The following is a 25,844-nucleotide window of genomic DNA, read 5'->3' as shown; positions in this document are numbered from 1 at the left end:
ACATGACTGAGTGACTAACACACACATTTTAACCATGGGGCTTCCCTAGTGGCTCAGAAGTAAAGAATCCGCTTGCCAATGCAGGAGACATGGGCTTGATCCCTGGGTTGGGAAGATCCCCTGGAGAAGGAAATGGCAATCCACTTCAGTATTCTTGCCTGGGAAATCCCATGGACAGAAGAGCCTTCAGGGCTACAGTCCATGGGGTCGAAAAAGAGTCAGACACAACTTAGCGACTAAACAATGATTTTAACCATGTTTAACTGCACAGTTCAGTGACACTAAGTATATTCATGTGATTGTGCCGCTCTCCCCATCATCAATCTCCTGAATTTTACACCTTCCTACACTGAAATTCTGTCCCCATTAAACACTAACTCCCCATCCACCCCACCTCCTCAGCCCCTGGTATCTACCAGTGTACTTTTTATGATTTTGACTATTCTAGGTACTTTGTCTAAGTGGATTCAAATAGTATTTGTCTGCACCTAATGTATATTGGAATGCATTTTTAAGTTTCACTTAATATAATATCCATGGAATTTATACAGTCCATGGAATTCTCCAGAATACTGGAGTAGGTAGCCATTCCTTTCTCCAGGGGATCTTCCCAACCCAGGGATCAAACCCAGGTCTCCCACATTGCAAGCGGATTCTACCACCTAAGCTATCAGGGAAGCTCAATATATGATCACTGACCTTCATTTATTGAGAAATCCAGTCCTTGTCTTACTTGTCTCTATTATGGGTTGAATGTCTGGATGGCCCCCCTACAGTTCCTATGTTGAAGTCCTCATCCCTGGCACCTCAGTCTGTGCCCTTATTTGGAAATAATGTCATTGCAGACACAGTTGGGCTTCCCAGGTGGTGCAGTGGTAAAGAACCCATCTGCCAGTGCAGGAGACCTGGGGTGGATCCCTGGGTCGGGACGATCCCTTGGAGTAGGAAATGGCTACCCACTCCAGTATTCTTGCCTGGAGAATTCCATGGACAGAGGAGCCTGGTAGGGTCGCAAAGAGTCAGACACAACCAAAACAATTAAGCATGCACACACGCAGACATAATTAGTTAAGAATTGGTCATACTGGAGTGGAGTGGGCCCCCATTCAGTAGGACTGATGACCTTATAAAAAGGGGGAATTTGGAAACAGGCACGAACACACAGAGGACACCATGTGTCCTTGGAGCTGTACTGCTCTGAGAAGCTTTCAGAAGCTGGGAGAAAGGCCTGCAGTAGATCCTCCCTCAGCACCTGCAGGGGGAGCGTGGCCTTACCAACATCTTGATTTCAGACTCCTTGCCTCCAGAGCTATGACACAGGTCCATTGTTTAAGCTGCCCAGATTGTGGTGTTTTGCCACTACGGCCCTAGCAAACCAATTCAGCCTCCCAGAAGCATTTGGCAAGAGTGAAAACTGAAATGCCTTCTCATCCCTTCAGACCGGTGTCCCTACCATCACTCTAAGGTTCTTCATCACTTCTTCCTCAAGCTTGTCTCAGTGGTGCTGTTCCCCAGGCTTCTGACCTAGGCCTTCACCTTCTTTTTAAATTTTATTTATTTATTTATTTGGCTGTGCCGGGTCTTAGTTGCAGCATGCAGGTTCTTTAGCTGTGGAATGCAAACTCTTCAGGGTTGAACCTGGGCGCCCTGCATTGGGAGCATGGAGTCTTAGCCACTGGACACCAGGGAAATCCTGAGGCCTTCTTTTTCACTTTACATAATCTCCTGAGTGGTTTCATCTCATCACTTAAATTACTGTTCAGGCAGTGGTGTGTCAAGCAATGTTTCACAACTGGCTCTCTGAGAGGAGACTGATTTTTTTTTTTTTCTGATTTCTATAGTCTAAACACCCCCGCCATGGCTGATTTCAAACTGCCAACAGTTAAACACTGGTTCTCAAAACATAACAGTTGGCGCTCACAAGCTGGTACCAGCCAGTGCAGGGTGACTCCCACACACCTCCGCTTTTGTGTCAGAGATAAGTAACTTATTTTTACACATACAATAAAATAAAAATACCTGCAGACGTTTCTTTCCACTAACAAACTGTTCCAGAAACGCAACACCTGCCACAGCTTTCGTGTGCTCTTTGGTTATTTCCATGTCCTGGTGGTGGTGGTGAGTTATTTTCCTCCTTTCTTTTTTCCGTCTGTGATAGAAATACTGTACCTTTGTTCAGTTTTGTTCTTAGGGCAAGCTCACAGGTGTTTTAAATGTGGCTTTTGTCAGAGAGCATCAATATTGTTTCTCAAAACAAGAAAAGATTCCATTGCAAAAGAGACAGACAAAAAGGTCCTTGATACAATACTCTGAAACATGTGATTTTGTTTACTTGGCAGAAGTCATAGCATTGGGTTTTAATTTTTTCCAGGAAATGGTCTATGTCTGATCCCTCATGCCCTGTTGTCAGGTTGGACTAGATTGTTCATGCACTTGGGCGTGCTTGCTGAGTTGCTTCAGTTGTGTCCGACTCATTGCAACCCTATGGACTGTAGCCCAACAGGCTCCTCAGTTCAGTTCAGTTCAGTCGCTCAGTCGTGTCTGACTCTTTGCGACCCCATGAATCGCAGCACACCAGGCCTCCCTGTTCATCACCATCTCCCGGAGTTCACTCAGACTCGTGTCCATCGAGTCCGTGATGCCATCCAGCCATCTCATCCTCGGTCGTCCCTTTCTCCTCCTGCCCCCAATCCCTCCCAGCATCACAGTCTTTTCCAATGAGTCAACTCTTCACATCAGGTAGCCAAAGTACTGGAGTTTCACCTTCAGCATCATTCCCTCCAAAGAAATCCCAGGGTTGATCTCCTTCAGAATGGACTGGTTGGATCTCCTTGCAGTCCAAGGGACTCTCAAGAGTCTTCTCCAACACCACACTTCAAAAGCATCAATTCTTCGGCGCTCAGCCTTCTTCATAGTCCAACTCTCACATCCATACATGACCACAGGAAAAACCATAGCCTTGACTAGACAGACCTTAGTCGGCAAAGTAATGTCTCTGCTTTTGAATATGCTATCTAGGTTGGTCATAACTTTTCTTCCAAGGATTAAGCATCTTTTAATTTCATGGCTGCAGTCACCATCTGCAGTGATTTTGGAGCCCAAGAAAATAAAGTCTGACACTGTTTCCACTGTTTCCCCATCTATTTCCCATGAAGTGATGGGACCGGATGCCATGATCTTCATTTTCTGAATGTTGAGCTTTAAGCCAACTTTTTCACTCTCCTCTTTCACTTTCATCAAGAGGCTTTTTAGCTCCTCTTCACTTTCTGCCATAAGAGTGGTGTCATCTGCGTATCTGAGGTTATTGATATTTCTCCTGGCAATCTTGATTCCAGCTTCTGTTTCTTCCAGTCCAGCGTTTCTCATGATGTACTCTGCATAGAAGTTAAATAAGCAGGGTGACAATATACAGCCTTGATGTACACCTTTTCCTATTTGGAAGCAGTCTGTTGTTCCATGTCCAGTTCTAACTGTTGCTTCCTGACCTGCATACAGATTTCTCAAGAGGCAGGTTAGGTGGTCTAGTATTCCCATCTCATTCAGAATTTTCCACAGTTTATTGTGATCCACACAGTCAAAGGCTTTGGCATAGTCAATAAAGCAGAAATAGATGTTTTTCTGGAACTCTCTTGCTTTTTAGTCCATGGGATTCCCCAGGCAAGAATACGAACCTTTATTAAGCACCGGCTGTGTGCCAGGTACTTGTCTAGGTTCTCATCTGGGCTCTGAGGCGATTCTGATGATCCGGACAGAGTCCTTCCTTTTCACAGAGCTTAGCTCGAGATGGGGGTGGGGATAGATAGTAAACCAAGCAAACGCCATAGAAAGCTAATTTCAGAGACTGCTGGATGCTCAGAAGAAAACAAAGGCAGAGTATTGTGGTTGAGAGTGACCTGAGGGGATACAGCTGCCACCTCCGGGAGCCAGGCTGTGGTGCTCCGACTTCAGAGGCAGGCGGTACACAGACGCCTGCCTTGAGATCCCACAGCTCCTGCCTGCGCTCGTGTTCCCTTCATTTCCCAGAGAGCGCCATTTCAATTGCTCTCCCATCTCGACTGCTTACAGACATCAGCCCCACAAATCTAAAAGAACTTCCTCTGTCACCACACACAACCAAAATCGAAACCTAGGACCAGTATCAGTGCCTGGCCAAAAAGCACCGGGGCAGGGCTAGCCCGAAGTGACTCTGCAGAAGTTCCTTGTATCAGGTTTAGGGGGGCAACTCTACCCGCGGGCTAGGGGTTCACTAGTTGTCACCAGTGGTTCACATTAGTGGAACCACATTAGTCAAAGCACCAAAGATGAGCACTGGAGAATTGATGCTTTTGGTGCTGGAGAAGACTCTTGAGAGTCCCCTGGACAGCAAGAAGATCCAACCAGTCAATCCTAAAGGAAATCAGTCCTGAATATTCCTTGGAAGGACTGATGCTGAAGCTGAAGCTCCAAGACTTTGGCCACCTGATGCAAACAGCTGACTCACTGGAAAAGACCCTGATGCTGGGAAAGATTCAAGGCAGGAGGAGAAGGGGACTACAGAGGTCCGGTAAGTCAGTTGGATGGCATCACTGACTCAACAGACCTGAGTTTGAACAAACTCCAAGAGATAGTGAAGGACAAAGAAGCCTGGTATGCTGCAATCCATGACGTTGCAAAGAGTCAGACATGACTGAGTGAACAGCAACAAAAGGGTAACCGCACTAGTGATTCACACTAAGCACTCACTGACTTTTAGACTGAGGACTCACCTCCCCTTTACGTGTCTTTTCTGAGCTCCAGACACACATGGCTAGGGGCCTGATGGAAATGGTTATTGGTGCCCCACTGGTATCTTGCAACACTGAGCCCCATGCCTGCCTTCATCCCTGTCTCCAGTCTAATGCCTATTTGTTTTTCATCTCATCAAATGATATTTCCATCTTCCAAGATGCTTCCCAGGAGTAATCTTGGATTCTTCTCCAACATTCCATTGAATACTCAAGCTAGTATTTCTGGGTTTCCCGGGTGGCTCAGTGGTAAAGAATCTGCCTGCCAGTGCATGAGGTGCAATTTCAATTCCTGGGTTGGGAAGATCCCCCGGAGGAGGAAATGGCAGCTCACTCCAGTATTCTTGCTGGGAAAATTCTGTGGGCAGAGGCGCCTGGTGGACTACAGTCCGTGGGGTCACAGAGTCAGACATGACTGAGCATGCATGCACACTAGTGTTTCTGTCTCCACTTGTGTCTTGAATTTATCCACCTTGCTTCATCCCTACTTTTGTTACCTCAGCCCATCACTTTCTTTCAATATTAACACAACCACAGTCTTGGTCCTTCTATTCAGTGATTTGCATGGCAGCCTGGGATTCTTTTCTAAAACAAAAGTCTGGTGCAGCCACTCCATTGCTTTAAATCCTCCCATGGCTGCCATCTTATAAACCAGATCTCCTTCCAGGACATGGTAGCTCACCAGCCATCCATGATATGGACCTGCCTGCCCTGCCAATCTATCCTCTCCCAGCACCTCCCTGCCCCCCAGTATCTAGGTTCAAGCCACACCTTGAGCATCTTAAAAGAACCTGAAGTATTTTCAAGGGTCCCTGAACCTACGGTGGGTCATGGCACAAGGAGATGAAGCGCAGAGTGAAATTCATTCAAGGATGTTATCAGTGAGGAATTGATTGAAATCCCTGACAGCACTAGAAAACTCAGGGAACGGTGGCATCTGCCAGGAAATCCTCAGAACCTCTTGAAAACATGGGAATGTTAGCTCAGACCAAGTAAGGATTCAGAAAAAAGTCATTTCCACTTTGCTACGAACCCAAATGAAACTAAACTGTAGGAAGGGGGAACAGGATGTCAAGAAATATTGGCCATTAGATAGTTCTCTGGCATGATTTTCCAATTTGAAACAAACCCACATGCAAACTAATTAACTGGGCCATTTTGAGAACACGCAGAGTCAGTCCCGTGTATTTTAAGAGCTATCCAGAGAGCATGGTGGCCAGGATCCCATATGCGAGGCTTCAGAAATACATGGCAGCTTGTTCCTGTTACCTGTGTCTTCTGTTTTCTTAGTTTTGTTCACTAAGTATTCATGACATCTTCATCTTTCTGAGAGAATGTATTATAAATCATTTGAATTCGGTTCTATAACATTCTGTACAATTCTGAGCACCTAACAGGAACATTTTTGGCTTGATGACTTATGCATTTAGAATTGCTTGAATTGGAAGTGTCCTTGGTGGGTAGGAATTAGAATCTTACACCATTCTAAGTCATTTGGCTTATATTGAAAAGGATAGTTTTCCTTGGGGTGGAGGTGGAGGTTGGTGAGGGAGAGGAAAAGCACTCGTAAGTCACTTATGAACTTCTCTGGGAACAGAAATTTTTGAAGACAATATATTTTTCAAAGAAACAGAGTCATCTTTCCTGTAGTTTCCACTCTCTTATGTCTTTTCCTCCATCAGTCACAGAAGATTATGAATTCTCTGAAAGCACTAAACACTGTCCTGCTAGTCAGGTTGAAATATAAGCTCTTGGCTGAGTCAGCACTCCCAGTTGCCTTCAGATGCCTATAAGAGCAGCCTTGCAATTAGGAAGATTCCAATTGAGACTATGTCCCCGATAGAGTGCTATGACTTCTTTCTCCAGTGCCCTTACAGCTAGATGTTAGAACATGGGTCCACCGAGAGAGGGGAGTCAATGTGTAGACGTAATTGTCTTGGGGAAAAAAATAATTTTAATTTCTTGCTTGTCTTCATAACAGTTCTTCAAAGCTTCGTACCTTGGCCAGAGGTTTGTCTCCTGCATACCTAAGATTTGGTGGCACCAAGGCAGACTTTCTCATTTTTGACCCCAAGAAGGAACCAGCATTTGAAGAGAGAAGTTACTGGCTATCTCAAGTCAACCAGGGTGAAATTTTTTAAAGATTACCCATTTATTTGAGTTCGCTTGAGTCGGTCACGAGCATTCTCAGAGAAGAGTGGTTTGTCACGTCACCAATTGATAAGAGATGAAGGGCTCCCAGTGGAACTGTGGGGATGCCTACACAAAAGGAGGAAGCAGTGGGCAGGTTTCCTCCTCTTGATGTTCTCAGGAATGTGAGACATGGGGGGCACCGGGAAGGTGCTGCACACAGCTGTAAGAGAGTTAGTGTTACTCGCTCAGTCTTGTTGGACTCTTTGTGATTCTATTGACTGCAGCCCTCCAGGGGATCTTCCCAACCCAGGGATCAAACCCAGGTCTGCAGCATTGCAGGAGAATTCTTTACCATCTGAGCCACTAGGGAAGCCCTTAAGAGAGTTAATTGTGCTGTAAACAGAACAAAGATTGTAGCTAAAGCGCAGAGCAGCCTAGAGGAACCTGTGGGGAGAAATGCACCAAAACAGAGAGTATTCCCTGCTGAAGAGACAGCACTGATTGAAGCTCATTTATTCCAGAAAATCTGGATGAAAGGTGTAATAAGGGGATGTGGAGATATGCTCTGCGTCTGAGAATGGATTTTAAGGCTTGATTTGTTGGGCAGTGGTTCTCAGACTTTACTGGCTATACACAGTCACCCAGGGGGAGTTCGAATATTTGAATTCCTGAGTGCCAACCTTAGATTACAAGTTGAGCCAGCTCCTCCTTGTGATTCTAAATATTAGGAGTCTGTGGGCTTCATCTGAGAAACATGCTAAGGCACCACGAGGATTTGCCCTTGTCTTTCATAAGTGCTATACAAACATCAAATGGAAGTTAAATTAGTATCTTAACAATTATTGAATGACATCTGAATGACAACAATGTATTTTATATATATTAATGAACAATATTTTGCTATTTTATATATTACATTTTTTTGTGCTTAGGAAGTGTTTAGAACAGTTCATCAGTAACTGGGCCAAAGTTGATAGTGATAGTAATTAGAAAAAATGAACAAAAGCCAGGAGGGTTTTCCTGGAATAACGCACTGGAATATGTTTAGACCTGGCCCTTTCTCCCCAGTCAGTCATATGCGTTTTGAAGTTCTCATAAGGTTACATAGGAGACTGTCCTTCATTCATCAGCTTTCTTCATCCTGGTGGGGAGAGAGGATCACTGGGATTATCCAAGTGCTTCTGAAACATCCTTTATGAGGGGCTTCCCTGGTGGCTCAGACTGTAAAGAATCTGCCTGCAGTGCAGGAGACCCAGGTTTGATCCCTCGGTCAAGAAGATCCCCTGGAAAAGGGAATGGCTACCCACTCCAGTAGTTTTCATTCTGTCTGCCCTCTGATGGATGAGGATAAGAGTCTTGTGGAAACTTCTTGATGGGAAGGACTGACTGTGGGGAAAACTGGGTCTTGATCTGATGGGCAGGGCCATGCTCAGTAAATCTTGAATCCAGTTTTCTGCCAATAGGTGGGTCTCTGTTCCTTCCCTGTAGTTCAGCCTGAGGCCAAACTATGGTAGGAATAAAGATTTAAGGGAGGAGGAGGAGGGGACAACAAAGGGAAAAATGGTTGGATGGCATCACTGACTCAATGGACATGAGTTTGAGCAAGCTCCGGGAGATGGTGAAGGATAGGGAAGCCTGGCATGCTGCAGTCCATGGAGTCTCTAAGAGTTGGACACGACTTAGCGACTGAACAACCCACTCCAGTATTCTTGCCTGGAGAATTCCTTGGATCGAGGAGCTTGATGGGCTGCAGTCCATGGGGTCACAGTGTCAGACCCGACTGAGGACCAACACGTTCTGAAACATGCTTTTTATGAACACAGGATGGATGAGGCACCCGCTGTCAGGAAGCCAGAATGTGAAGCTTCTAAGAAAGGAAGTCACGGGGGGCCAGCCAGTCCTGGCAGCCCGAGCCTAGCAGCCCTGCTGCCTCATGATAAAGAAGTATAACAAGTACTGTCCTACCGGACAGGATGGGGTGGCTTTGTCCAAGTATACACGCTGTGGTCTCGGGAGCTTTGATGATACCAGATATGAAGGAATATAAGTCAGCATTCCCTGTCCTACCATTTTGGCAAGAGGAGATTGCCACAAAGCAGATATAATCCATGCAAAGCAAATTACTATGTATTTTGAAAGTGAACTTTAAGAGAACTGAACAATGTTTTGTCTACCAGAGGGGTTATCTAGTAATTTCAAGTTTCGGAGGAGCCTCCTGAATTTCCAAATAACTTGAAGTTATGTGCAGTGTATCTGTGTCCAGTATATGTGCGGTGTTTCTTAGGAAACATGCCTTTGGCTGTTGGTTTTTTGTTTTTTGGTTTTTTTTTTTGTGGTGATTGGTCAAGCAGCAAATTTGACATATATAACAGAATACATCTTTCTCTGATCTTAGACCCCAAAACCAGAAACTCAGCTATCCTGCTTTAGTTCACATATATAGCTAGGTAAATAAGCGTATTGGATTTCAACCTTATCATTGTAAAAGTAGATTCTCTGAATTATTCATTTCATTTGCAGATATTTGCAAATCCGGATCCATCCCTTCTGACGTGGAGAAGAAGCTGCAGTTGGAATGGCCCTTCCAGGAGCAAGTGCTGCTCAGAGAACAGTATCAGAAAAAGTTCACAAACAATACCTACTCAAGTAAGAAATGAAAGGCACCCTACTGGTGTCCCAGCCCCCGAAATGTTTGGATGGCTTGAACTTGGACTAAAATTTAAGAAGCCCTATAGCAATCATTGAAGGCTGCATAATCTTCAAATGTTAGCAAGAGTTAGTGGACAATCTTGAACCTCAAGTTTCTGTTTTCTTTACCTGACTTTGCCTACTAGCCAGGGAGTCATTCAGTCTATTTTATCCATAGTATCGGTAGTGTATATATATCAATCCCAATCTCTCAGTTCATCCCTCCCCACCCCCAGCTTTCCCCTCTTGCTCTCCATACATTTGTTCTCTACTTCTGTACCTCAATTTCTGCTTTGCAAATGAGACCATCTATACCATTTTTCTAGGCTTCCCAGGTGGTGCTAGTGGTAAAGAACATGTCTCCCACTGCAGGAGACATAAGAGACTCAGGTTCGATCCCTGGGTCGGGAAGATCCCCTGGAGGAGAGCATGGCAACCCACTCCAGTGTTCTTGCCTGGAGAATCCCACGGACAGAGGATCCTGGTGGGCTGTAGACCATAGGGTCACGAAGAGCTGGTCACAACTGAAGCAATTTAGCATGCATGCACACACGCATATTGCTTTTCGAAGTAGATAACTATTGAGAACCTACTGTATAGCTCAGGGAACTCTACTCAGTGCTCTGTAGTGACCTAAATGGGAAGGAAATTCAACAAAGAGGGAGTATCTGGATACGTATAGTTGATTCACGTTGCTGTACAGCAGAAACTAACACAACATTGTAAAGCAATCACAATTTTAAAAATGAATCATTCATTCACAAGGTAATAATGACCTTAACTGCTCTGAAGAATTAAGAAGTCAAGGAAGACATGAATACATTCCTTGAGAAAAAGTAAAATACCAAAGTGTGAAGAGTGAAATGTGAAATCATTCACACCTCATTGTCCATACTGTTTCCCCTCTCAGAAGCAGCCCCTGTGATGAACTGTGTATCACTGGCAGGACAGCTTTCTCATTTTCTTTCCTGCAAGGCTTTGAAAACACAGGACTAGCTCAGCTAACCAGGAATTTATTTCCATTCGTGGAATAAAGTTTTCCAGTGTTTAAACAGGATGATATTGTCACGTGTATCTGTGGGTATGCTGTGTGCTCAATTGTGTCTGACTCTTTGCAACCGCATGAACTGTAGCCTGCCAGGCTCCTCCATCTGTGGAATTCTCCAGGTAAGAATACTGGAGCAGGTTGTCATTCCTAAACCAGAGCATCTTCCCAACCCAGGAATCAAACACATGTCTCTGGCATCTCCTACACTGGCAGGCAGATTCTTTACCACTCTGCCACCTGATGTTCTTATGCAGGTCTTTAAAACAAACAAGCAGTCCTTATCTAACTGTGAAATCTGAAAGTTGATGCTTTATACCCAACTAAGGGATGATGTTGCCCCAGATCTCAGTTAAGAAAATGTCCTGTGTAGATACTCTACAACTATCTTCTTTTGACTTCTGAAAAATAAATGATCTTGAGAAGACTCTACACATGGGCATCACCAGATAGTCGACACTGAAATCAGACTGATTGTATTCTTTGCAGCCAAAGAGGGAGAAGCTCTATACAGTCAGCAAAAACAAGACCGGGAGCTGACTGTGGCTCAGATCATGAACTCCTTATTGCCAAATTCAGACTTAAATTGAAGAAAGTGGAGAAAACCACTAGACCATTCAGGTATGACCCAAATAAAATCCCTTATGACTATATACTGGAAGTGAGAAATAGATTTAAGGGACTAGATCTGATAGACAGAGAACCTGATGAACTATGGATGGAGGTTTGTGACACTGTACAGGAGACAGGAATCAAGACCATCCCCAAGAAAAAGAAATGCAAAAAAGCAAAATGGCTGTCTGAGGAGGCCTTAGCTGTGAAAAGAAGAGAAGCAGAAAGCAAAGGAGAAAAGGAGAGACATACCCACTTGAATGCAGAGTTCCAAAGAATAGCAAGGAGAGAAAAGAAAGCCTTCCTCAGCGATCAATGCAAAGAAATAGAGGAAAACAACAGAATGGGAAAGACTAGAGATCTCTTCAAGAAAATTAGAGATACCAAGGGAAAAGTTCATGCAAAGATGGGCTCGATAAAGGACAGAAATGGTAGGGATCTAACAGAAGCAGAAGATATTAAGAGGTGGCAAGAATACACAGAAGAACTATACAAAAAATATCTTCATGACCCAGATAATCATGATGGTGTGATCACTCACCTAGGGCCAGACATGCTGGAATGTGAAGTGAAGTGGGCCTTAGAAAGTATCACTATGAACAAAGCTAGTGGAGGTGATGGAATTCTAGTTGAGCTATTTCAAATTCTGAAAGATGATGCTGTGAAAGTGCTGCACTCAATATGCCAGCAAATTTGGAAAACTCAGCAGTGGCCACAGGACTGGAAAAGGTCAGTTTTCATTCCAATCCCAAAGAAAGGCAATGCAAAAGAATGCTCAAACTACCACACAGTTGGACTCATCTCACAGGCTAATGCTCCAAATTCTCCAAGCCAGGCTTTAGCAATACGTGAACCGTGAACTTCCAGATGTTCAAGCTGGTTTTAGAAAAGGCAGAGAAACCAGAGATCAAATTGCCAACATCTGCTGGATCATCAAAAAAGCAAGAGAGTTCCAGAAAAACATCTATTTCTGCTTTATTGACTATGCCAAAACCTTTGACTGTGTGGATCACAATAAACTGTGGAAAATTCTGAAAGAGATGGGAATACCAGACCACCTGACCTGCCTCTTGAGAAACCTACACGCAGGTCAGGAAGCAACAGTTAGAACTGGACATGGAACAACGGACTGGTTCCAAATAGGAAAAGGAGTACGTCAAGGCTGTATACTGTCACTCTGCTTATTTAACTTATATGCAGAGTACATCATGAGAAACGCTGGGCTGGAAGAAGCACAAGCTGGAATCAAGATTGCCGGGAGAAATATCAATAACTTCAGATATGCAGATGACACCACCCTTATGGCAGAAAGTGAAGAAGAACTAAAGAGCCTCTTGATGAAAGTGAAAGAGGAGAGTGAAAAAGTTGGCTTAAAGCTCAACATTCAGAAAACTAAGATCATGGCATCCAGTCCCATCACTTCATGGCAAATAGATGGGGAAACAGTGGAAACAGTGGCTGACTTCATTTTTCTGGGCTCCAAAATCACTGCAGATGGTGATTACAGCCATGAAATTAAAAGACACTTACTCCTTGGAAGGAAAGTTATGACCAGCCTAGATAGCATATTCAAAAGCAGAGACATTACTTTGCTAACAAAGGTCCGTCTAGTCAAGGCCATGGTTTTTCCAGTGGTCATGTATGGATGTGAGAGTTGGACTGTGAAGAAAGCTGAGTGCTGAAGAACTGATGCTTTTGAACTGTAGTGTTGGAGAAGACTCTTGAGAGTCCCTTGGACTGCAAGGAGATCCAACCAGTCCATCCTAAACTAGGCCAGTCCTGGGTGTTCGTTGGAAGGACTGATTTTGAAGCTGAAACTCCGATACTTTGGCCACCTGATGTGAAGAGCTGACTCATTGGAAAAGACCCTGATGCTGGGAAAGATTGAGGGCAGAAGGAGAAGGGGACAACAGAGGATGAGATGGTTGGATGGCATCACTGACTCAATGGACATGGGTTTGGCTGGACTCTGGGAGTTGGTGATGGACAGGGAGGCCTGGTGTGCTGCGGTTCATGGGCTCGCAAAGAGTTGGACATAACTGAGCAACTGAACTGAACCGAACTGAAGTTAAATTGGGTAGTCAACATTTCTAAGAGTATATTTTTGACATTAAATCATTTCTTTGTAAGATTTTACTATAAACTATTTGAATTCCAGTGTAGTCAATGAATTTTTTAAAATATTTTTAATATATAAGGTACAGGAGGAAACTAACATGTAAGAAATCAGAAAATAGGTTATATGCTAATAGAAAATGTAGTCCTCTAAATTATCTTTTGCATTTTGAAGCAGAGGGCTGTGGGGGAAATATTCTAATCCTTTACTGATATGATCTACGGGACCTCCCTGGCAGTCCAGTAGTTAAGATTCTGTACTTCCAATGGAGGGAGTACTGGTTTGATCCCTGGTTGGGAAAGTAAGATCCCACATGCCACATGGTGTGGTCAAAAATTAAGATATATTTTTAAAAAAGATTAAAAAAAATAATATGATCCATGGTTGAACAAAATTTGGCATAACAGGGCCATTAAAGATCCCATTAAACAATGACACAAGTCCAAGAGGCCCACACAGTAAGATCTCATTTGTAATAAATCATCTGATATAGGCCTGCTAGAGAAGATGCCATGGTATTAGGCATATAGAGTCACACATGTTTTCTTGGTCATCTTAAACATATTCCAATTTACCTTAAATTTTTCTTTAAAAATGTTTGCTGCCTCGCATGATCTTTTTACAACCAAGATGGTAGGTTTTCAACATCTTTTCCCTGCCTCTGGAACTTGGACCTTCCTAGTTTCTACACCAGGGGAAAGCCCTTCTTTCACTGTGTCACAGGGTCAGTATAATCCCAGCCACCCTGTTGGCAATGCTACAGTGTATGACAAATACTACAGATAGTTAATCGTGTTTGGAAAGATTTTGACTTCTGAGTTGAAAGTTTCTATTTTAATCTGCATGTCTTAGAAACATACAGATAGGAAATTTACTGCATTTGGTCTGAGCACCAACTCATTGCAGGAATAAGTATCTAAGAAGCTCATAGATGTTGCCACACTTGGTTCTGTATCCATGGCCAAGGCTGGTAATTTCTGAGTAACTGAGAGTGGTATCATGTGATGGAAGAGGTAGCAAAAGTCTATTTTGTTTTTTGCTTAGTTAATGGCCTGTCCCTTTGAAATAGGTGTCCTAGAAGCTCTAGGTAAGTTTTCTAATTACAGGCCACATCGGATGCTGTGTTTCACTTAAGTAGAAGATGACAATAACATTTGTCATGAGGATATAAATTCACATTGTAAATCTGGGCAGGAAAAGGAAGCAGTGTTACAGGTGTGATTTTGGGTGTGACTGCAGAAAGGAGGATTCCTTTATTAAAATAATCATATTTAATGAGCTATTTTTTTTTCTCTCTTTCTCCTCCACCTTCCGCATTGTTCCACTCCCAGACTGGATGCTGGACACACTTACACAAATGGAAATGGTACAATAGTCAGTGCCTAGGTTTAATGGTTCATTTAGATAATCTTGTTCCCGGGGAGTTGTCCACCCTCTCAGACAGTGAGAGATAAGAGACTGGATAATGTCTGGGAATTGGATAATTAACTATGAGTTTTCTTATTTTTATTTTGAGGAGGGAATAGGTTGGGTGAGTTTTATTTTATTTTTAAAATTAATTTTTATTGAAGTGTAGTTGCTTTGCAATGTGTTAGTTTCTACTGTACAGCAAAGTGAATCAGCTGTGCGTATACATATATCCCTTCTGTTTTGGATTTCCTTCCCATCTAGGTCACCATAGAGCACGGCCTGGAGTTCCCTGAGCTATACAATATTTTCTCGTTAGTTATCTATGTTATGCAAAGTATCAACAGTGTCTATATGTCAATTTCAGTCTCTTAATTCACCCCATCCCCCACAACCCTCCCACACCCACCCCGCCACTTGGTGGGTTTTTTATTTAATTATTCTTTGGCTGCACTGTGTCTTTGCGCTCTACTAGGGCTTTCTCTAGTTGCAGTGCGAGGGCCTCTCATTGCAGAGGTTTCTCCTGTTGGGGAGCACAGTCTCCAGGTACGAGGGCTACAGCACTTGTGAGGTAGGGGCTCGGTAGTCTAGACTCAGGCTCTAGAGTGCAGACTCAATAGTTACGGCACATGGGCCTAGTTGCTCCTCGGCATGTGGGATCTTGCCTGACCAGGGATTGAACTTGTGTCTCCTGCATTGGCAGGCAGATTCTTCACCAATGGACCACCAGAGAACTCCTGCAGTTTTATTGGTCAAGAGTGGATTTGAACTCTGTAAGATACAGCCCTTATCCTAGGAGGAGTTACTGCTATAGAATTTGAAGCTACTTAAAGTGTATTTGGAAAGAGGAGATAGAGGAAGAGGAAGGTATGAACTGAATAAATACTTGAAAATGTGAACATTCTAGGTTTCTTGAAAACGCTATAAGCTTTGTTGTGGTTCTAGGCAATCACAGTGCTTTACATCTATAAGAGTTTTCTGTGGTTTACCAAGGGTTTTCCCATGTGCTCTCTCAGCTTGGTTCTGTGAGGTAGATGGATGATGGGACCAGTTCCAGGTCTGTAGATCAGTACCTGGGGCTCATGCAGGTTGAAGGGTCATCGCTGATGATTCAGTCTGTAAGTGGGAGGGTAAGGCCCAAACCCAGATATATGATTCTTGATTGAGGACACGTTCTCAGCTTGATTTGCTATAGATGTGTAAAATACAGCTGTGACCATGAATGACAGTCAGAGGGCCTTTATAACAGGCTCTAGTAATCTGGCACTGTCCCCAGATAGTTCTGTGATATTGGGCAGAGCTCTTTATCTCTTTGGGTGTCAGTTTCCTCATAGAAAAATGAGGATGGGCACCATATTGTAGGAGTAAGTATCTAAGAAGCTCATGGACGTTGCCACACATGGGGAAGACTCCATAAAGGCCATGAAGGCCCATGCTGTCCTCCACTGCAGCCCCAAGAGCCCAGGAAGAAGCTGCAAGACTCAGAGAGCTTTTCATCCCCCGATGTCTGTAAGTCCTTGATGAGAGGCAGTAGTTTCGTGGAAGCGGGTGACAGAGCAAATATCAAAAACACCGAAAATAGCTTGCTAGTGTCATTACCGCGCCTCAGCTATTATGGGCAGTATTAAATCTACGGTTTCGCTGCTATGGTAACCCAAGTAGTTCAGCCTGAAGACTCAGAAGTGAAAGTGAAGTGAAGTCGCTCAGTCGTGTCCGACTTTTTACAACCCCATGGACTGTAGCCTACCAGGCTTCTCCCTCCATGGGATTCTCCAGGCAAGAGTACTAGAGTGGGTTGCCATTTCCTTCTCCAGGGGATCTCCCTGACCCAGAGGTCGAACCCTGGTCTCCTGCATTCCAGGCAGACACTTTAACCTCTGAGCCACCAGGGAAGTCCAGACTCAGAAACAAAAGCAAGACAAAACCGCTTTTAGGGAGAAAGGTGGTAAATTTGCCAGATACAGATTTTTTTTAAACTAGCGGAGGGACTTCCCTGGTAGTCCAATGGTTAAGAGTCCAAGCTCCCAATATAGGGGTATAGGTTCAATCCCTAGTCAGGGAACCCAGAGGACATGGCCAGAAAAGATAGAAATTTTAAAAAAGGAAAATGAACTAAAGGAGTGAATTTCTGTTTAATAGATAACTCTAAATATACATTAAGATCACCAGATTTTTGCAAATACTAACTGATTTAAAGATGACACTCAAAAATTGTTGCCAGTCTTCCCTGGTGGATTAATGATAAAGAATCTGCCTGCCAAGGTGGGAGACACGGAATTCAATCCCTGGTCTGGGAAGATTCCATATGTCACGGGGCAACTAAGTCCACGTGCACCAACAACTGAGTCAGTTCTCTGCAGCCCGAGCTGCACAACAAGAGAAGGTACGGCAGTGAGAAGCCAGTTCACCACGGCTAGAGAGTAGCCACCTGTCCTCAGCTAGAGAACAGCCCACGAAGCAACAAAGACCCAGCACAGCCAAAAATAAAAACAAATAAGTAAATAAAATAAATACACTGTTGCCACTCTCAGAAAGAAGTTGCTATTGCTATTGCTAAGTCACTTCAGTCGTGTCCCTGTGCGACCCCATAGACGGCAGCCCACCAGGCTCCCCCATCCCTGGGATTCTCCAGGCAAGAACACTGGAGTGGGTTGCCATTTCCTTCTCCAATGCATTAAAGCGAAAAGTGAAAGTGAAGTCACTCAGTTATGTCCGACTCTTAGCAACTTCAGGGACTGCAGCCTACCAGGCTCCTCCATCCATGGGATTTTCCAGGCAAGAGTATTGGAGTGGGGTGCCATTGCCTTCTCCACAGAAAGAGGTTAGAGGCTAGCTAATGGTTAAAAAGCTGAGTTCAAAAGTTCCAAAGCTTTAATAATCCCTAGCGATGCTGTAATTTTTTTTTCACAGCACATCTAGCCCAAAAGAAATGCCTAAGAGTTTTCAATTAGACTGTTAGGTCCGAACAACCTAATAGTAATAGTTTTCATCATGTCCAACAGATGTTAATGTGTTCCCTTGCAAATTTAAAAGATCCTGCAGTACCCTTGTAAGTCGAGTTGCCTGGTTAAATTTTAATTTCAAATAAACAATCATTTATTTACTGCAGGTTTTTCTCAAATATTGTATTTGACATACACTAAAAACTATTCATTATTTATCTGAAGTTCAAATTTAACTGATGTCAGATGTCCTGTATATTTATCTTCCAAACTGTCTCAGCAAATTCACTCCTCAGGGTGCCTTAATGCCAAAGGAAAAGGGGGCAACAGAGGCTGAGGTGGTTAGAGAGCATCACTGACTCAATGGACATGAATCTGTGCAGACTCCAGGAGATAGTGGAGGACAGAGGAGCCTGGTACACTGCACTTCATGGGGTCACAGAGAGTCAGACGTGACTTAGCGACTAAACAACAACGAAAGGCTACCTTGGCACTGAGTTTGGAAACCATGTCCCTAGAGCCCCAAACCAGTTTTTTAAATGTGAAATTTCGTTTGTTAATATTTTGGATTAATAAATTATATACATGATTTTTTCAAACAATGTTTTAAAAAGCTAATCAAAATTAGCAAGTTATTTTGTGAGTGAAGATTTTTAGGTTATGAAGAGTGGGATTTGTTTTGACTAATGAAAAGTCTGGCCTGTGTGTGCTGAGCATTGAGTTTCCCCAGTTCACCTGAGGTCACTTGAGCAAAACCCAAGTGTCAGACCAAAGCCTCTGGTACCTTCCTTGGACTTGATTCAGCAGCTAAAGCAAACAAAGTCATATTGGCTTTTTTTTTTAGTGCAATTTTTCTGGACTCCTATTCATAATTATAAGGACTCATTAGGACTAGAATTCCTTCCATTTAACTACAGAAGTAGTAATTCATTACGAGGAGCAAATCTGGAAGCCTTCATCACTTTGACATTCAGGTGCCGACCTAACTATGACATGGCAACATTTTTCTTTTAGAACACTCAGTGGATATGCTGTACACTTTTGCCAGTTGCTCAGGACTGAACTTGATCTTTGGTCTAAATGCATTACTACGAACTGCAGATATGCACTGGGACAGTTCCAACGCTCAGTTGCTCCTGGACTACTGCTCTTCCAAGAATTATGACATTTCTTGGGAACTAGGCAACGGTAAGTGCCTCCCACCTCCAGAAACATTTCAATAATAAGGAGACTCCCCTTTGGCATTATTTGTTCCTATTTATGACCTTTTTAATAATAGTAAATGTGACTTTTCTCTTGGAATATTTGTATAAGTGCTCAATGGTATAAGTTTGGAATTGTGGCAGAAAACTCCTTACATAGCCCAGATGTTATGGCTCATCCCAGTTTACATTTGAGCACTTCCACAGCTCCCTTGCCTGCCAGTGCAGGAGATTGTAAGAGATGAGGGTTCAATCCCTGGGTCGGGAATATCCCCTGGAGGAGGAAATGACAACCCACTCCAGTATTCTTGCCTGGAGAATCTCATGGACAGAGCAGCCTGGCAGGCTACCATCCATGGGGTCACAAAGAGTTGGACAAGATTGTAGAAACTTAGCACGCACACACACAGCTCCCTGATTCCTTTGAGATCTTTGGGGTCACTTGGCAGGTTGGACTCAAGCAGTTTGCTTCTGCCTTTCCATCTCTTCCTCTGTTCTCCGCTTGTCATTTAATCTTGGCAACCCCATCCTGACATTCATCATAGGTTCAAGCTAGAAGTTCCAGGACTGAATTCCCTCTGGGTCAAGCTATTGAGTGTCTCCTTCTTCATTCTTTTTTTTGCAAGAACTTATAAATTCTAATTAAAGTGGGTCTTCTCTGGTGGCTAAGATGGTAAAGAATTCTTCCTGCAATGCAGGAGGCCCAGGTTCAATATCTGGGTGGGGAAGATCCTCTGGAGAAGGAAATGGCAACTCACTCTAATATACTTGCCTGGAGAATTCCATGGACAGAGAAGCTTGGTGGGTACAATCCATGGGGTTGCAAAGAGTCAGACACAACTGAGTGACTAACACTTTCACTTTTAAAGTGCTAATTAGCCATGTCCATTGAAGCGTTTACAGTGCTTTGTCTATACATCAGCTAATGGAACTACACATAAAATGGAAAGTGAGAAGGTAAATACAGTTTTGACCTTCATTTCATAGATGACCAAAGAGGCACGAAAAGTGTTAGCTAAATATATAGCTGTGTGCGTACATCTGTGCTTAGTTGCTCAATCATATCCAACTCTTTGTGACCCCATGGACTGTAGCCCACCGGGCTCCTCTGTCCATGAGATTCTCCAAGGCAAGAATACTGGAGTGGGTTGCCATTTCCGCCTCAAGGGGATCTTCCCAACCCGGGGATTGAACCCATGTCTCCTGTCTCCTACATTGTAGGCAGATTCTTTACTTATAACACCAGGCAATTATGAGTTAGAGAAATCTTAGAGGAGTTAGGATTTGAACCCAGGAAGTCTGGCTCTAGAACGAGGTCATTGCTCTCTTGAGACTTCTGTTCTGGAGGTAAGGAGCCAGACCTACCAGAAAGCAAGCAAAGAAGTGATACATATCTATAGTGGCATGTGTTATGAGAAAGTCCAGCCACAGATTTGGGGGCTCGGTGGCTAAGGATAACTAACAAGGTGAAGCACTGAAGCGAAATGGAAGGGTAGAGGCAACCATGTCTTAGCTAGATGCTGCTGACCAGGCTTCCTGCAGCAACTATGTGAACCACAGGTCATCCTTACCTGTCTCTGTACATCCCTGCCTCCCAGCTTTTCTACCCTACCCATCCCCAAGTCCTTCTGCTCTTCAGGGCAAGATAAAACAGTGATGTCATCACATGTCCCCCTTAGGCTCCATTTTGCAAAGAGAAGGTCTGGTTTTCAGGGTAAAGGAGAAGAGTAAAGTCATTTGGGAAGTAGATTAGACATTTCCCGTGCCTTCCTCCCCTCTCTTCAGTTTTGTTACTTCCAGATTACTTCATATATAATTTGCCCTTATAATTCTCAATAAGACTTTTTTATAAAGAATTTATCTTAATTTTTATCTGCTATCAAGATAACTTTTGACATTATAGAGGCAATACGGAGCTTCAAAAAATTCTAATTAGTGAAGATGACACATGCGTATGGCATTTCACAGATAAACAATATAAGCTCAACAAGACTTTTAATTACATTGTAGAAATGGGTTTTTAAATGCCTTCTCCTCACAGTCTTTTTTAAAGTAAATTAGGCTATTAAATACTGGATATAGACTATTTCCTGAATATCCATTGGTTTAATATACCCATCATTAATTTCCAACTGTTTTATTACCCCCTCATACTTCAGTTATATAACTTAAATTTTTGTTTTCTTGTAACATCTCCTTTATAACTAGGTATTTTACCTTTCTTGACTTTGGATTCTAAGGTTTTGTAATGTGAAAAATGCCCTGTTGCTTTTATGTTTGCCTCTAAATAGAAAAAAATTCTAGGTGAGCATTTATTTTGAGAATTGCTCTTTCAGAACCTAACAGTTTCCAGAGGAAAGCTGGTATTTTCATCAATGGACGGCAGTTAGGAGAAGATTTTATTGAGTTGCGTAAACTTCTAGGAAAATCTGCTTTCAAAAATGCAAAACTCTATGGTCCTGATATTGGCCAGCCTAGAAGAAGTACTGTTAAGATGCTGAAGAGGTAAGAACTAGAGGAAGCAGAACCATTTTTCTTAAAAATATTTTTCTTCGGTGGAGGATCCTCAATAAACCACCTGTTATTAAATAATCTTTGGACTTCCCTGGTGGTCCAATGGTTAAGATTCTGTGCTTCCATTTCAGAGGGGCCTGGGTTTGGTCCCTGGTCAGGGAAGTTCCACGTGCCACATGGTACAGCCAATATATAAGTAAGCCATTTTGTTGCCTGACTAGATGGTTTACCAAAAGAGCAAACACTGACTGGCTCAGAATATCAAAGATTTGGGGGCAAATGGCACCTGTGATTAAAAATTTGTATTAGAATTAGGAAGTTTGTGTTGCTTTATCCTAAAGTAGTAACCAGCCCATTTCTAGGGAAAATAACCTGTGTGCATATATTATCCATATAAGAATTAAGTGATAATATAATAGATTTTTTTTTCTAGTTTCCTAAAAGCTGGGGGAGAAGTGATTGATTCAGTTACTTGGCATCAGTAAGTATGTCTCCTACTGTTAATACTAAGAAAGTACAGCTAGCTTTACTTATGACCTAGTTTTCAAAACAATGTTTTCATTAAGTGCTAATTGACTTTATAGTGTCTCAAGCAGCATTGTACTAGGATTTTAATATTAATAAAGCAAAAATTTTAACTAATTTTAAGTAACATGGTGGTTTCTACAAGATCAAAGCACACTTTCATTTAAGTCATAGAACAGATATGTGGCTAAAATGAATATACTTGCCAATGAGTGGATAACCCACAATACATACACTTATGACTGTGTTTTCTCAAGACAGAGTAACTGGTCTCCTCCCATCTTATTCTCTCCTTAGTAGAACCTCTGCCTTTTTTTTTTTTAATAGCACAGGGGTGGGAAGAAGTAGAAAGGGGGACAAAGGTTGCTAGTTAACTTAAAAGCAGAAAGTAAAGTTTGGTATTTCTTCCTGAATATGTTCTGAATAATTCAGCTACTATGTGAATGGGCGAATTGCTACCAAAGAAGATTTCCTAAACCCTGATATACTGGACACTTTTATTTCATCTGTGCGAGAAACTTTCCAGGTAATAGTCTTTTTTTTCCCCCCTCTCTTTTTAATGTAAAACCAAAGTACTTTGTAGTCTAGCTAGTCCTAAATTCTGTGGGTATATAAATGTACATGTTTTTCCAGTTTTAGAGAACAGGCACTAGGTCTTATTTACCTTCAGTTCCTTCCTCTTGGGTCTTACCCATGTATATTGATTAGAAGTTAAAAATATTTCCCACAGCCGTTTGGTAGAATAAACTCTCATAGTCTGCAAGAATGGGTTTATTTGCATTCCTTCCACACCTAGTATTCCAATAAAAGTTAATTGCCCCAAACCTAAATGACTGTGAACATATTTTATAACTGTATTGGATGGTGGGTCTTGGGAATGCAAGGTTTTGAATGTGGAGTAATCTTTAGCATCATATTTTGTCCTCTCACTTGCAATTACAAAGGAGACTTTTCTGTTCCACAGATTGTTGAGAAGATAAGACCCCACAAGAAGGTTTGGTTAGGAGAGACCAGTTCTGCATTTGGGGGTGGAGCACCCTCGCTGTCCAACACCTTTGCTGCTGGCTTTATGTGAGTGAGCCTGCACTTGTCTCAGGGACCATATAGTACTCTCCTGTTCTTCTATTCAGCTGAAATAACTCATCGGCCAAAAATCAAGGACAATTTCTATGGCAGAACTCCAAAATTCATGCCAGATTTTACAATAAAATAATTTACTAAATTAGTTGGACATCTTTAATGCATGCCTCAGATTAATCATTGTATGAATGAACTGCTTTAGAAGTTTTGTTCCTTAATTATGGCCCAGAACTATGTGAAGCATTCCTTTCTCTAAAGAAGTACGTGGTAAAAGAGTGTATCAAGAGCCTTGACCCTGAGAAGGATACTGAGTACTTATAGCTCTATTCATAGATTCTCAAGACCGTTTAGAGCCTGGAAGTAGGAGGTCACACCCGAGGGGCTGCCAATGAATGTAAAGATTTACTAAATCACCATCTTGTCCAACCTCCACAAACTCGATTGCTTGAAAACCAACTTGTTTCAGTTCAGTTCAGTTCAGTTCAGTCGCTCAGTCGTGTCCGACTCTTTGCAACCCCATGAATTGCATTCTATTACTCGGTTAACGCCCTTAACCTAACATTCTGTATCCTCACTGAGCTTTATTCTCTTTCCTTTCCTACCCTCATTCTTAGAAGGCCCGAATAAAGCACACATCTTTATCCTTATGTAGGGGCATGAGGAACAGAGAAACCAGTGGAAGTGTTTGTTTTGCCACTAAATAAAGATGAGGGGGGAGTTCCCTGGTGGTCCTGTGGTTAGGACTTTGCCTTCCAATGCAGGGGGTGTGGGTTCGATCAACTGGTTAGGGACCACATGTCTCTAGATCAAAAACCAATCGCCAGTCCAGGTTCGATGCATGACACAGGGTGCTCAGGGCTGGTGCACTGGGATGACCCAGAGGGATGGGATGGGGAGGGAGGTGGGAAGGGGGTTCAGGATGGGGAACACATGTACACCCATGGCTGATTCATGTCCATGTATGGCAAAAACCACTACAATATTGTAAAGTAATTAGCCTCCAATTAAAGTAAATAAAAATAAAGTTAAATTAAAAAAGAAAAACCAAAACGTAAAACAGAAGCAATACTGTAACAAATTCAATAATGACTTTAAAAATGGTCCACATTAAAAAAAAAAAGATGGAAGAAAGAGGTGTCCATAGAAGCTTATTATTTTGCATTTCACTGACCACCAGCAACCTTTACTTCTATCCTCAACATGGGGATGGTGGTGGAGAGGTGCTGGGTGGGAGGGCGAGCATGGATCCGACAGAATGGAGAACAATTGTCCGTATTGTCTAATTGTCTATAGCTGTGGGCATCTATGGCTTTGTAGACGTTGTCCTACCCTGATAGGGACTCCTATGGCATATTAACAGTCTTCAAGACTTTGTTATCATGCAGCAGTGTGAGAGCACATGAAGGAAAGGATAGTCTCTATTTCATCGGAATGTCTTATTCATGACTAATACCACTTTTCTGGTTTTCTGTCAACTCTTCCCACACAGAGGAATAAATCAGAATAGTGTAGAGGTAAAATTGAGTTATTTTGTTTTCCAAATCTGAAGAAGGCTTGGCCTCACTCTGTTCCAGGTGGCTGGATAAATTGGGCCTGTCGGCCAGAATGGGCATAGAAGTGGTGATGAGGCAAGTGTTGTTTGGAGCCGGAAACTACCACCTAGTGGATGGAAATTTTGAACCTTTGCCTGTAAGTGACCATTATTTTCCTATTATTGTGAGTCGTTTAAATTACTGAGGTCGCCCATTTTAAGCTTTTATGAGGAGTCAATTCTCTCGTTAAATTCAGGGCTCTTAGTAAGTAGCCAAACCATGGAAAGGTGGACTGGAAGAAATCTTAGAAGAAACCCACTGTAACATTTTTGTGTCTCAAGAGATAGAGACCCAGAAATAATGATTTCAACGTGAGTCACTGGGGTCATGTCATGAGATTTTTTTTTTTTAAGAGGGTAATTTGAAATTTTATGACTTCAATTTTACATGATAACAAACTTGAATCAACTAGTTTTCAAAGTAAATCAAAGTTGAAATTGCCATTAGTATCCAAAGTTTCAAAATGTTTTTATGTCATGTTACTTAACTTTTAGATGACCTAGTACCATGTATTTGTTCAAAAATATCACCCTAAGATTGGCTATTTTGTTAATAATCTTCAAGATATTTATGAATAAAGTCTCATTTCCACCCTATCTCCAACTACATCTGGTTCTAAATCAGGAACTGTAGCCTTTCATATAAAAACCACCTTGAAGATATATATATATGAATAGTATAGATATAGCTCTGAGAAGTATGACCTTGATTTTTGTTGTCTAAAATAGCATTTGAGAATATCTGTTTTCAAAGAATAATTCCTACGGTAATTATTTGAACACTGTAGGAAAGCTAAGAAGGTCTGCAAAAAGCACATGCTAAATACAAGCTAGGCTTTTGTGGTTTATAGATATCCCCCTAAAATTGCTTTTAATCTATAGTGGTCCAAGCTCATGGAGCACACTGTTCATAATAAAACATTTCTACAAAACGGAATCTCTTCCCCAAGTCATTTATAAAATGAGTTAAACCAAGTATGATCATTTCACTGAACAAATATCCAAAATCTACCACTGGCCATTTCTTAAATGGACCTTGAACAAGGAAGAGAAGTTAATAATTTCTTCACAGTGTGCTCTAAGTACAATATCTAGAAATTCGCTACTTTACCCCGTCACTCTTTATAACTAATGCCAGCTATTTATAATGTTGTCTAAAGCTTCAAACACAAACTTTTGACTTAAGAATTCTTTGTATATATGCTAAATATATTTCTTCCTCAAGG

The 25,844-nt window shown here is 42.3% G+C and overlaps 1 protein-coding gene across 1 annotated transcript in view; it reads left to right on the top strand.

Annotated features, from left to right (window-relative positions):
- The window catches only part of HPSE (heparanase), a 49,131-nt gene that overhangs the window by 14,539 nt on the left and 8,748 nt on the right, over nt 1–25,844 (top strand). The window contains exons 2-9 of the mRNA XM_013964763.2: nt 6,745–6,890; nt 9,417–9,542; nt 18,721–18,894; nt 21,245–21,413; nt 21,856–21,903; nt 22,380–22,473; nt 22,912–23,018; nt 24,602–24,716. Of these exons, the coding sequence (XP_013820217.2) occupies nt 6,745–6,890; nt 9,417–9,542; nt 18,721–18,894; nt 21,245–21,413; nt 21,856–21,903; nt 22,380–22,473; nt 22,912–23,018; nt 24,602–24,716 (979 nt within the window). The remainder of the gene's footprint in view (nt 1–6,744; nt 6,891–9,416; nt 9,543–18,720; nt 18,895–21,244; nt 21,414–21,855; nt 21,904–22,379; nt 22,474–22,911; nt 23,019–24,601; nt 24,717–25,844) is intronic.

Source organism: Capra hircus, chromosome 6 (assembly GCF_001704415.2).
Source record: "Capra hircus breed San Clemente chromosome 6, ASM170441v1, whole genome shotgun sequence".
NCBI classification, from domain to species: Eukaryota; Metazoa; Chordata; class Mammalia; order Artiodactyla; family Bovidae; genus Capra; species Capra hircus.
Note: the sequence above shows the minus strand (reverse complement) of the source record. Positions and strands in the feature narration are given on the sequence as shown.